Genomic DNA, 14,400 nt, shown 5'->3' with positions numbered 1-14,400 from the left:
GGTAGACCGTATCAGTTCAAACTAGGGACAACCGCCAGCAACTTAACTCATAACTCATCATGGACTGATTGACTTCACAACACACATCACATGTTCAACCAAGAAAGCATATAGTCATAGAGCACACGTAACACATTAACCACATAACAAATCAACCACATAACACATTTAAAGCTAAGTAAACACTTATCAAAAAGCAAAGCAACATCTTGATTATCATCAAAGAACTAGCAAAAAGAGTCAACCAGATCATCATGAGTCATAAACAAAAAAAACAAGTTGCTAAAGTTGCTCCCCCTAACATTATTCTCCCCCTTTGTTGACAAAAAATTGTCAAAGTGATCATCTATTAGAGGACTGGGGAACCTGACGGAGTGCCCTCATCATCCTGTGAAGGGCCTTCAACATCTGGATCTTGTGAAGCAAGCTGTTCCTCTAAGGCATTAATTTGACAAAGAGTTGCAACCAGCTTTGGTTCTGTAGCAGAAATAACATCCCGAAGTGTAGAAACCGCCGATTTAAGATTATCAAGAGTAGATTGATAAAAAGCAGCCTGACTTTTTAGCTGGACCAGTTCAGAAGGAGAGACTGGATCAGAGGCAGCAGGAGCAGTAGATGAACCAGAAGGAGCATCCTGAGGAGGTACTAGGTCAGGTATAGGGGTAGCAAGAAGGGATGCACGATCATCATAATGAGTGCCTGAATAGAGCCTAGCATCGGTCTAGAACTTTGCAGTGGCAGTCTTAATAGGCTCATTTGGATAGGGCTTAAACCCTTGAGATTTCAGAATTCCGAGCAGCAAGCATGGATATGGCAGATGAACTTTAGATTCTTTCGAAGGAGTGAAAGACATAACATGATCAAAAATAACTGTCTCCAAGTCAACATCCATCTTGTTGCGAATCTTGTAAAGCAAATTGGCCATCTTAGGTGTAACAACATGCCGTGAAGCATTGGGCAGCCAATTGTGGGATGCAAACCGAAAAAACACTGAATAGACAGTAGTCAGAAGATTGGACTGAATATCACCCTGAGGCCACACAGTGAGCTGAGCATGAGTCAGAGCAGATGCCAAGAAATCCAGTGCTGGTTCAAAGGGCTCCTCAATCTCAGACCTGTGGAGATACGCATTGATAATCGAAGGACTGAAGTCATACCAAGTGTTACGCACGAAAATCTTGTGGAAAAGAGGAGAGGAATCCAGAGCTGTATCAGATGTCAGATTGACATAGATTTCGGGAGTGAGCCAGTCAGAGTAGGATCGAACATTCTGAAGAGTGTGAAGCAGATTCTGATCACGAAGTAGAGAAATCACATTGCACTTCCAGACATAATGGTCAATGTCAATGAGCTGCTCAACAATTAGATCCCGCTTAATATCCGTGTCCCAATTTGTAAGCAACGAGGGACACCTCAGGATAGGTTTGAAAGGCTTAGGCTTCGGCTCTCTAGATGAAGATGCTGGAGCAGAGACCGGAACAGGGGATTTCTTGGATTTCCGAACTGGAGAAGTAACTGGTTTACTCGCTGGAGCAAGAGCAGGCGCTAGAGGGGCTGGAGCAATACCTGCAGTTCTGGATCGGGTCATACGTCCAGAAGTCATAGAGGAACACCTTTTGCGTGATCTGGTCTCAGATAAAATCACCACATCATCAAGATCATCCAGAATTTTGCGCTTGGCTGGAACAGATTTTGGTTCTGTAACTTTTTCCTTGCCTTTGCGAGACGGCTTCTCAAAAGGTACTTAGACCACTGGAACAGATTCCTTTGGAGGTGTAGGTAAGCCGGCCACTAAGTCAGTAAGAAGGGCTTCTTGTTCAGACGTTGAGAGATTTGACACCTTGGCAGTGATATTGATTACAGAGATATCCGATGCCTCTGGAGCAGGTACTCGAGTAGGGGCTGGAGCTGCTGAAGATAAGACCGAGGCGCCGGAGCTGAAATAGGGTCCTCTGGATTGGATCCAGGCAACGAGACAGGGACAGTTTTCGATGGTTCTGTTACCGGCTCAGAAGATCCAGGCAAAATACCAGTATATTTGATCAAAGATAAAGGAGTAATGCTCATAACATCAGAGAAACACATAGGAGGCACATGCAAAGGAACATTAACAGAGCTTAAACGTGCAATATGCGGGTTTAGCAGATGAGATGGCAGATTAACCGAAAATGCAGACTCCTTAGGAATAGGCATTGGGCCGGTGCCTTCTAGAGAAGAAGGAATAGAGGTTACCGTCGGGTAGGGCAGAGTGATCGCCGTGGACTTCTCGGATAGTTTAGCAACTTCAATTTCGGCAAGAATCCGAGATTCATCCTCAATTTCTTTGTCAGAAATTGGAAACGGTTCAGCTTCGACATGGGTTGCCGTTGTGAGGATTTGCCAAGATTCTTTTCCGGTGAGGTTGTCTAGGAGCTATGGGTTGGCCTTGACAGTGGCTAAAACCCGTTCTTCATCCGGTGGAGTGAGAGGGGCAGTGCCTTTGAGAATTTGTCGGAGAAGATCATCTCTCTCATCGGCGGTGACGTAAAAAATAAACGGATTGTACGCTGGGGTTGAAGATGGAGGTGCCGACACCATTGTTGAGTTCTCGAAGCTTTTCGGTGAGAGAGGAAGAGAAGGGTGAGAGTGACGGATGGGAAAGTGGGTAGGTGAGGGGACAAAATTTGATAGGGTGAGAGATGTGATGTGACAAGGCTTTTAATGAGACTTGGGAAGAATTTTAAGCCAAAAAGTGATCTACTCCCATTGTAACTCGTGCGGCTGACCAAAAAGATAGGGGCTCATCATAACAAAAGAAGACTTTTTCTAAAAGAGGATTTCGAAAGTAGAAGTCTGTTGATGTGAGTCTGGACGAAAAGCTGTAGTATGTCTGGACCTGAGATAGACAAAGACGTATTAGAAAAACAATAGTATTTTCTAGGCATTTTATACATACCTGGCGTTTAGTTCTGATAGGGAGGGAATTAATTTGGCAATTTGCACACTCCCAGAGCTGCACGTAAAATTTCAAAACGTGATTGATCCAGAGGTTTCGTAAATAGATCTGCGAGATTTTTCTCTGTTGATATGTAGTCAAGTTTTATCTCTTTGCCCTCGACTAACTCCCGGATGAAATGATGCCTGATGTCAATGTGCTTCGTTCTGGAGTGTGGAACATGGTTTTTGCTGATATTTATTGCGCTGGTGTTGTCGCAGAAGAGTGTTATAACATCCTGATCTATGCCATAATCTGTGAACATCTGACGCATCCATAAGAGTTGAGTGCAACAACTTCCTGCAGCTATGTATTCTGCTTCAGCTGTACTTAGAGATATGGAATTCTACTTTTTACTTAGCCAGGAGACTAAGTTTTTCCCAATGAAAAAACAACCACCTGAAGTACTTTTTCGATCATCAGCGTTGCCTGCCCAGTCAGCATCACTGAATCATGCAACATTTAGATTAGTTTCATTTGAAAACTATATACCATAGTTTACTGTACCTTTTACGTATTTTATAATACGTTTCACAGCCTTGAGATGTGATTCCTTTGGATCTGCTTGATATCTGGCGCACATGCCGACACTAGCATAATATCTAGTCTACTTGCTGTAAGGTAGAACAGACTACCAATCATGCTACGGTATAACGTAGGGTCCACTGACTTGCCTTTTTCATCCTTGAACAGTTTCGTGGAAGTTGATATTGGAGTTCTAGCATCCTTTGCTGTTTCTAGACCAAATTTGGTTAGCAAATTTTTAGCATATTTCTCTTGAGATATAAAGATACCCTCACCTGTTCGTGTTACCTGTAACCCTAAAAAATAGGTGAGTTCGCCAATCATGCTCATTTCAAACTCCTTTTGCATTACTTTCACCAGAGCATCTGTTTCACCTGCCTTGGTAGATCCAAAAACAATATCATCTACATAAACCTGAGCAATAGTAATATGATTACCTGACCTTTTGATAAACAATGTTTTGTCTACTCCCCCTCTTTTGTAGTCATGTTGCAGTAGATATTGCGTGAGCCTTTCATACCACGCCCTTAGGGCTTGTTTAAGTCCGTACAATGCTTTGTCTAGCTTGTATACATAGTCTGGATGAGTTGGATCTTCAAATCCTTTGGGCTGTGCTACATAAATATCTTCATTCAGATATCCGTTCAGAAATGCCGTTTTGACGTCCATTTGATATAGCTTGATTTGGAGTGCACAAGCAATGGATAGGAGGAGACGTATAGATTCTAGACGAGCTACTAGAGCAAACGTTTCATCGTAGTCGATGCCTTCGATTTGTGAGTATCCCTGTGCTACCAATCTCGCTTTATTTCGAGCAATGTTGCCAGCTGAGTCTGTCTTGTTTCGAAAAATCCATTTTGTACCTACAACATTAACACCGTGAGGTTTGGGAACAAGATTCCATACCTTATTTCTTTCAAATTGGCCGAGTTCTTCCTGCATGGCCTTGATCCAGTGTTCATCCTGCAGAGCTTCCTTTACATTCTTTGGTTCGATTTTCGACGTGTAGATGCGTACCCTGCAAGTTCAACATAATCACGTTTTTTACCTCGCGTTCTAACTCCAGAGCTGGGATCTCCAATAATGTTCTGTATTGGATGATTTCTTTGTATCCGTGTTGGAGCATCTATAGTTGAACCTGGAGTTGTATCTGGATTATAGACCTGGATTGCACCCGTATTTGGTGTAGAGGGTTCTGATGCGGCATCTGGAGATTTCGGTCCGCTTGGTAATGAATCTGGAGAACTGGGTAGAGACTCTGGATTACTTGAAGACGCTGAATTATCTGTCGGGGTGGCTGGAGTAAGCTCAGGAGATTCTGGATTATTTGTGGAGTAGTCCAGTTGAGATCGTGGTATTTGAAAGATGTCTTCTGGTTGATCATCTACCACAACATTTACAGATTCCATGACCGCTTTAGTGACTTTGTTGTAGACCCGATAAGCCCGACTATTATGTGAATAGCCTAAGAATATACCCTCGTCGCTTTTTGGTTCGAACTTTGCCGTGGGAGTTCTATCCTTCAAGATGAAACACCGTGAGCTAAATATGTTGAAATATTTAAGGTTCGACTTTTTACCTTTCCAGATTTCATAAGGAGTTTTGTTTGTGCCAAGACGAAGATAGACTCTATTGATGGTGTGACATGAGATATGAACTGCTTCGGCCCAGAACTTTCTGGGTATAGATTTTGCATTCAGAAGTACTCGTCCCATTTCTTGAATAGTCCAGTTTTTGCGTTCCACCACTCCATTCTGTTGAGGTGTTTTTGGTGTTGAGTATTCATGGGTGATGCCATACTTGTTACAAAATTCATCGAACAAGCTGTTGTCGAATTCACGTCCGTGATCACTTCGGATTCTGACTATTGGCTCATTTTTTGTTTTCTGAAGTTTTAGTGCTAGAGCTTTGAAAGCTTCGAAGGTTTCAGATTTTTCCCTGAGAAAGGTCACCCAAGAAAACCTTGAATAGTCATCAACACAAACTAGAATATACCTCTTACCTCCAATGCTTTCGGTTTGTGTAGGACCCATGAGATCCATGTGGATCAACTCCAGACAGTGTTTGGTGTTGATTTCTTTTATAGTTGGATGAGATGTTCTCGTCTGTTTCCCAACTTGACACACTCCACAGATACCTTCGGAGTCAGATTTGATATCTAGTAGTCCAATCACCGCTTGAGTTCTGATTAGTTTGTCGAGCGAGCGATAGTTCAGGTGTCCCAATTTTTGATGCCAGAGTTCAGCTTCATTCATGCTGGACCTGCAGCACGTAACATCACTAGTTAAGATATAACAATTATCAGTAGAACGCTTACCTTCCATGATGCATTGTTTTTGAGTGTCTAGGACATTGCAGCTGTCTTTTGTGAAGTTAACCTTCCAGTCTTGATCGCAGAGTTGGCTTATGCTGATGAGGTTTGCACGTAACCCATTGATAAGTAGCACTCTTTTGAGTTTTGGTAATCCAGCAACATTTAGCGTACCAACTCTAGTGATTTTCCCTTTAACCCCGTCGCCAAATGTTACTTCACCTGTACTTTCTTTGATGTTGTTCAGGAAGTTGATATTTCCCGTCATGTGGCGAGAACAGCCACTGCCAAAATACCATCTTTCTTCTCTACCTGAGGATTTTGTTAGAAGAGATACATGACAGATGTAATCAGACTTCCTTACCCAAACCTGTTTGGTGAACGGAGTGATAAACTTCTGTTCGTACTTTTCGACCCTCTGATCTTTGTAGAAGTAGTAACACTCTGGTCTGGTGTGTCCTCGAATCCTGCAATAATGACAAATAGGGTTATAAGGTTTGGAAATACGTTTATACTTCAAGACCATATCGCGACGATGCCTTGCTGAGTTCATATGCCATGCTGTAATAGCTTCTGGAGTATCATCTGGAGCTGGTCCAGTAGCTTTGACAAAGATAGTTTGCCCATTGTTTTTGTCTCCGGTGAAGCCAAGACCATATTTGGTAGTTGATTGCCGACTTGTGTCAAGAATTTCATCAAGTGTTGATGTGGTATCCATCATCTGGATTTGCTTCTTGAGGGAACTTAATTCCTGTGTAAGCTTGACCACATCCTGGTTCAGCTTGGCTTCTCGTTCAAAAGCTGCTTTGAGTTGCAGATCTCTTTCACTTATTTGATCTTTGTATACATTGATGGCTTTTTCAGATATCCCTACTTGACTACACAAGTTACGATTGCCTTAAGTAAACATTCCCATTTTGAATACAACTTTTTATACTCGGTTTCATAAGAAAAAACAGGAGCTTCAAGATCTTCTGCCGAGTTGTAGTCACAACCTTCCGAGTCAACTGGATCTTCATCTTCATCTTCTGGATCAGTTGTAATCCTGGCCGTGAAAGCAACGAAATTGCCAGTAATGCAGCCATTGATTTTTTTCTGTATTAGCTTCAACTTCTGGGTCAGCTTCATCATCGCTCCATGTTAATGCAGCCATTGATTTTTTTCTTCGCAAGTAGGTGGGACATTCAGCCTGAACATGTCCGTAGCCTTCGCACTCATAGCACCGTATGTTTTTGCCGCTTGTTCTTTCTCGAGGTTGGGTTGTTCGTGATGTAGATGGTTGTGTTGTACGAGACGCAGTGGGCTTGTAATCTGATCCACTCGTTGTTGAATTAGATTTTGATCCGTTGGAGTTTTGAGGTCTGTTACCGCGGAAGCTATTCTTTTGTTTGACCTGTTTCAAGATTTTATTGAAATGTTTGGTTAACAAAACAACTGGATCATCATCCTCGATTTCGTCTGGATCTGGTACAGTACCATGTTCGTCCACTGTAAAGGCAACATTCTTTTGTTTTCTAGAATGGTCAGTCAATATTTCCATCTCATAAGTTTTGAGGTTACCCATAAGTTGAGCCAAGCTTTGGTCTTCCCACCCAGAATGTTCTTGTATAGCAGTTACCTTCATCCTGAACCGAGGCGGGAGAGAACGAAGAACCTTTTTGATCAATTTTTGTTGTGAAAATGGTTCACCCAGAGTAACAGCACGGTTGGCAATCTCTTGAACTCGTTCGTTGAAGCTCGATATGTTTTCATCCTCATTCATACGTAAATCTTCATAATCACTCTAGACTAGTTGAAGTTTGGACTGCTTGACCGAAGTCGTGCCTTCATAAGTGGTCTCTAAAATTTCCCAAGCTTCTATAGCAGTGTCACAGCCTGTAATCAAGTTAAATTGACTTTCATGTATTAAAGAAAATATAATATCTAAGGCTTTAGCGTTGAAGCTTGCTGTAATAGTCTCTGTAGCATCCCATTCAACTTCTGGTTTTAACACCTTTGGATCTCCTTCTTTTTCACCGTCTTTTGTAGGATGAACCCATCCGGATAACACTGTTTTCCATACACCTTGGGCCCTCAGATGTGTTCTGGTGCGAGCTTTCCAGTACGCATAGTTTTCTCCGATTAGTTCTGGAGGAGGTCGATGCTTATCCATCCTGGGGTACTTGACACACAGTGAGATAAACAAAAAGGCGTATAACCAAAACAATAAAGCACTTTGAAATTGCAAGTTCAAGAAACACAATTTCTTAGCCAGATCGGTTAGACTAATAACTTAAGTCCCCGTGCTTTGATACCAAATGAAATTGTATTGTGGGTCTTGAATGTACAATTTACTATTAAGGTTCCAACGTTATTTTAAAGGGAATATTTATCTGAAAGAATTAAACTATAAAAACAGATAAATAAACAACAAGAAAATAAAGCGATAAAAATGGAACCAGACACCAGAATTGATCACGCAGTTCGGAGCTCCACTCCTACGTCTGCGGGGCACTTCACGTCAGCCCAATCCACTAGATGATCACAAGGGTTACAAGGAGTCTAACAACAACCATCCTACACTAATGGTTACAAAAAAATACTCCTAGCTAAGCCTTCCTCATCTTGGAGCTGACACTGTGCAGTACATCACGATTCACCAACACAGTTGAATCTTAAAGCAACCAAAATAAGAACACGTGAAGAACTGTAGAAAAATCAGTATGAAATCCTCTTATAGAAACTGATTCGGAAGAATAATGAAAGTGGGATTTAGAATAGTAATTGGCATGTTAGAATCCCATGTAATAGAGCTATATTTATAGCCAATCCATTAACCAAACTTCCCTTAATATTTGCAGCTGAAAAACACTCCAAATAAGGATCAGCCATAAGATTAGATCTGAGTAAAATGAGGATCATGATGACTGAATTCTGATTTGAATAAATCCCGTCCACTGGACTACTCGCTGGCGCTGCTCTAGAGTATGTGAGGGAAAACTGCCTTTAACCAAGATAACGGACCAAACTACCTAACTTATGTTTTTGACTAATAATTAAGTCAATTAAAAGGTGGTCCAAAGTGTATCATTTGTACACTAACAATAATAACAATCATGTTTAAATGTATCCACCTCACTATAAATTAATAAACAACTTATAGAATAATCAAATATAACTACATATATATTAGAGATTTGAGAGTAAGTTTTAAAATCAGACTTGATATTTCTCCTGTGTCCTTTATTTATATACACTAAAAGGACCCAAAAAAACATAATAGGCAGCTAATTGTGCAAATAAATGTATTAGGGTGGGCGTTTTGGGCTTCGGTTTGATTTTTTTTTTTTCGGTTTCGGTTTCGATTCTAAAAAAAATTAAACCATTCAGTTTAACATTAGAGTTCGGTTCGGTTTGAAACCAACGGTTCGGTTTCGGTTCAAATTTAATTTGATTCGGTATACGGTTCGATTTACTGTTTAAGATCCTAAAATTCAACATTTCCTTATTTTCCGAACATACTACCAAATAATACATATTCACATAATCAAATAATCTATATCCAAAATCTAAACATTATATAACAAATTAAAATAGCAATTCAAACGTCAAACATACTACTAAGTAATAATTGTGAGGTAAAGAACAATTCAAAGTTCAAACATACTACTAAGTACTAATTGTGAGGTAAAGAACAATTGCAACAAACAACACAAGTGGAAAGTAGAGAATAAACTATAAGAAAATCAAATAAAAAATTTAAGAGAGGTACCAGTGAGGATACGAGAGCAGGCATCAAGAGACTTAGATTTACTTCTTTATTATTATTATTATTATTACTGTTGTCGTCGTCGTCGTCGTCGTCGTCGTCGTTGTTGTTCTTATTATTATTATTATTATTATTATTATTATTATTATTATTATTATTATTATTATTATTATTATTATTATTATTACGAATTCGGTTCCGTTCGATTTTTACTAAACTGTTCGATTCGTTTCGATTTACAAAAATTCCGAAGCTTTCGAGTTTCCCTTAAAAATGTATGACATAGGATTCCTATCAAATCCATTTCGTTGTCTTTAGGTGCACTGGACGCTGGCCTGGAACAAAGACAGTACAAATATTATTTCAAAAAGTTGATCCACTGGACACTGGCTTCAATTATTTGCTCAAATTGCATTATTTTCAGCTAGAAATTTCTTTTACTTGACTAAATTTATATTTTTTTCAGCTAGAAATTTCTTTTACTTGACTAAATTTATATTTTTAATTTTAGATCACAATATTTATTCCTTTTGCTAAATATCTCCTTACATATTTTATTGAACTTTAAAGTTTTGCTAAATATCTCCTTACATATTTTATTGAACTTTAAAGCTTTATTAGTCAATTTAGACTTGAATACATTGACGACTAAAACAAATGTTATAATAACCCAATGGGGTAGCTCAAGTGGCAAGTGAGCTCTCTTTGTGGGGAAGAATTTCGGGAGAACCTGCGTTTGATTTCCATAAGTGACGATTTCCCCTGGGCCAGCTCCAGTGCCTCTCGGAGTAAACGTGGGTTGACCTGGACCGTTAAAAGGACAGAAGAAGACCCCGTGAATCTACCAAAAAAAAACAAATGTTATAATTAATTTCGTAAAATTTGGTCCACTTGCCTCAATGATTTTTTATGCACTAACCAAGACCTCTGCTATGTTGGGACAACTCTAGTCAAGTTTGTCAGACTATCGACATGATAACTACGACATAACATGTTTGATCCCAACATGAGCAGTCTGCTATTGGCCTTCTTTACTTGAGCTGATCAATTATGTCATCCTTTAGTAGTTAGGATTCCTCGTTACTTAAAAGAAATATGTTAATATTACAAATTATATTGAAAATTATTAAGTTGAATGTTAGTCATTTAATCAACCAGATTAGGTCAACATTTTAAGGTAGTTATAGTAATTATAATATAGAGTATCACTCAATAATTTTTCATCCACCACTTCTTGGCTCGATCGCATGTGCATAGTTTCTCAAAAGTTGGCGCATTGCATCAATTATTTCAATTATTATTGCATGGACCATGGTCCATACAGCTGTGTGGACCAAAAATAAAAAGTACATTATTTTTATATTGAAGGTACATTATTTTTATACTGTAGGTACATTATTTTTGTACTGAAGGTACATTATTTTATATATACTATCAAATAATGTACTTACAGTACAAAAATAATGTATATTCAATACAAAAATAATGTACTTTTTATTTTTGGTCCGCACAGGGGACCATGGTCCATGCAATAATTTGCCCTCTATTACATTGTAGTATCTATATATCTATACTTTCTCAACCCATTAAAGTACAAAAAGTCGTCAACGCCTTCATTGAAACTCGATCTGACCTCCCATATGGGAGAGTCACTACATGTCATCTGAGCACAGGTGCTTGGCCTTTTCAAATATAACTAATTTCCTAATTAAAAATAATGTTATTTTTATCATAAATAAATTATTCCATATGGCTTTCTTTAATTTAGGTAGGTACATGTACGTGCACTGGACACAGCAGCTTCAATTATTTTGTCATTAGACTTCTTCCATTGAAATTCTCTTCTTCTTCAAAAAAAAAAAGTTTCTTTACTCCCATTCAATTTCTCTCCTACTTTTCTTCCATTGGCTTCTTTATTGCTTGTAAGCTACTGCTAAGTGAATTCCAGTTTTTAAACACAAATTATAGCTGCTCCGCTGCAGGTATGCATCTATTCTCTTGACTAAATAAATAAATTGAAGTAAAACATTAAAATTTGCTAACTATGACTCACACCTATGTTATATAAATAATTTCAAATTTAAAAAAAAAAAAATATATATATATATATATATATATATATATATATATAATTTTATAAATTATTATTTTTAATTATACTTAATTAAAAAAATAGTTAATCCTACAGTTAATCATAATATATATATTTCAAAATTGTCGGGTGTATTCAATCATGACTTTCATAGATTTTTAAAGACTTTTATATTAATTTTAAAAGTTTGGTGGTATTCAATTTAGACTTTTAAAGACTCTTTAAAAGTCTACCGGTATTGGATTCAGACTTTTCAAAACTCTTTAACAGCTCGTTTGGTTCGCTGGAAAATATTTGAAGGAAATGAAATTCAAATTCCGTGGAAAACAAATTACCAGGAAAATAGATTCCACTGTTTGGTTGGTGGAAAAGAAATTACTGGGAATATGAATTCCATTGTTTGGTTGGGTTTGGAATGGTAAGGAATTATAAATATAAAGACTAATATGCCCTTAGTAATTAATGGTTTGGCTATATATACATGTGTAATTAGTCAATTTTGATGAGGGTAAAATAGTTCAAGGGCTTATACTTTCTTCCCAATCTCTTTGGAAAACAAAATACCTATCTCAACCAAAGAATTTGTTTTCCTTTCTTTTTGGGAAGTCAAATTCCATGGAAAACATTTTTCATCCAACCAAACAACATAATTACTCATTTTCCTCAACTTTTTGGAAAATCTTTTCCATGGAATTGATTTTCCATCCAACCAAACATGCCATAAAAGTATATTGGTATTTGATTCAGACTTTTATAGAGTCTTTAAAAGTCTACTGGTATTCAAAAAGTTATTAACTTTCATAGACTCTGTCAGAATAGGATTTCTGTAGACTTTTTCCTCATTAATATAAATAGATGAAATCTAACCATCCAACCCCAAACTTTTCAACATTCTCTACAAATTTTTCCTCTATCTAAATCAGACAAACTTTTCATCAATTTTATGGTACGTTTCAATCCTTTTATAAATATTCATATACTTTGGTATGAAAAATTATTACTACGTATTTGCTAATATTCAGAACAAAATTTGTTGCTGCAAGCCTAATCCGATCCAATTAAGTTTTTTTATTAATTTGAAAGGGGGAAACCCGAAGTGAGACGATATATGTTTAGTCAAAATTATACATAAAGCGTCAAAATTATACATTACAAGTTGACACTAAACAACTCGACTAATAAGGTCTTGAATATCTATGAAAACGGATGCTTACCAGATACCACATATCATATATACCAAAATAAACCACAATACTAATAGAGCTAACAAAATGCAATCTCTAAATAAACCTAAAATTTGCTTTTACGAAAGAAAATTAATGAGGACGCTAGAACACCATAAGGACTGATTTTGTTCACGGAATGTTATATTACCATAGGGAATGTTAGATTTCTGTACATTTCGATAATTATATTACTCAATATGTATTAGTTGTTTCATTAGTTCAATAAATATTTTTATTTTAGTGAAAATTGATTATATTTTGTTTATGTATAATATACTCTATTTTTGTGACAATCAATATTTATTTTTTAATTTTTTTACAATACATTAATTCATTTATAATTTATTAAAATATATTTTTGTAAGAAAATTATAAATAATATATTAATAAAAGTTATGAAATGTTTGTAAGGGTGTATTCAATTTAGAGTTTTAATGACTTTTGTAGACTTTTTAATATGAAAAAGTTTTTAAAAATCTATAAATGTTTGTCATATGGATATTTATACTCTTACTAGTTGATGAAAGATTAAAAGATTCTAATTAAAAAAGTCTATTAAAATCCATCAGGCCGATTGCTTTGATGGCCATAGTCTGTTTTTTTGGGTGATGCAAAGATTCGAACACATAACTTTTTGCATGGCTTTGATACCAAATTGAAACATGTGCTTCATCTCAACTAAAAACCTAAATTAATAGTTTGACTGCACATTTACGCTCAACAATTGAAAGTCTTGATTGAATACACCCCCTTAGTCTTCTTCTTTTTTTTTTTTGAAGAGTCATATTTAGTCTTATATATTTCACTTTTAGTTCTTGTTTGTATCTTGTAAACTTTCTCAACTATAAAAATAAACTTGCAAATTTCATCCTCTTTTAACTATTTTACTAATCTAAGACAACTTTTTCTTTCTCATGAATGTAGATCAACCTCCTGCAGTGGCTAAATCAACTATTTAAGTTAATTCGATCTCTCTAGTTCGATCTTTCTTCTTCTTCTAATTTCTAATTTTATTTGGTAAAATAATTTGTTTTTGCTTTAGTTAATTAATTCTTACATAATTTATATTTATCTTTTCAGATTTCTTCTAAGTATTCCGGGCTCGATCATAAAGAATATTCTTCATAATTCTAGCTGAATAGTTGTCGTGCAATAAATATTTTAATTTGAACAAGTTTGTTTTTTATACATATGAAATTATAATTGAGGTTTAGACGTTTAGTGAAATTTAAATATTTATTTATTTTGTCAAATATTTCCTTAGGTATTTTTTTAAAAAAATTATTCCAATGAAAATTCTCTCGATCAGACAGTGCCGTTGGGTCATAAAGATTTGACCAACAAATTTAAACTTTTAATTTATATATGTTGTATGCACCAGTCAAGACAATAGCTATAAGTAATATCTCAGCATTCAATTCACAACAGAAATTGTACAGACCGGAACAGCAGTTAGGCCTGGGGTTTCAACTTTTCTTGTATGTGGTGGAATGGAGTCTGTGTGAGGGTATCCTCACACTAAAT

The 14,400-nt window shown here is 36.8% G+C and overlaps 1 protein-coding gene across 1 annotated transcript; it reads right to left on the bottom strand.

Moving 5' to 3' along the window:
• Window positions 1-349: 349 nt before the first annotated feature.
• Window positions 350-1,588, bottom strand: LOC116022440. The gene is made up of 2 exons (XM_031263165.1): window positions 824-1,588; window positions 350-721 (listed from the first exon to the last, which is right to left on the bottom strand). Exons 1-2 carry the CDS (start codon window positions 1,586-1,588, stop codon window positions 350-352), a joined length of 1,137 nt encoding a protein of 378 aa, XP_031119025.1.
• Window positions 1,589-14,400: the final 12,812 nt, after the last annotated feature.

This window comes from Ipomoea triloba, chromosome 6 (genome assembly GCF_003576645.1).
Source record: "Ipomoea triloba cultivar NCNSP0323 chromosome 6, ASM357664v1".
NCBI classification, from domain to species: Eukaryota; Viridiplantae; Streptophyta; class Magnoliopsida; order Solanales; family Convolvulaceae; genus Ipomoea; species Ipomoea triloba.
The sequence above is the reverse complement of the archived record's forward strand: the minus strand, read 5'-3'. Positions and strand labels throughout refer to the sequence as shown.

Bases quoted from the DNA above. Each gene is read 5' to 3' on its own strand.
- LOC116022440 (XM_031263165.1), bottom strand. From the start codon at position 1,588: ATGACCCGATCCAGAACTGCAGGTATTGCTCCAGCCCCTCTAGCGCCT. The intron at 722-823 runs GTTCATCTGCCA...GCAAAGTTCTAG, and splicing joins CTCCTTCGAAAGAATCTAAA to ACCGATGCTAGGCTCTATTC.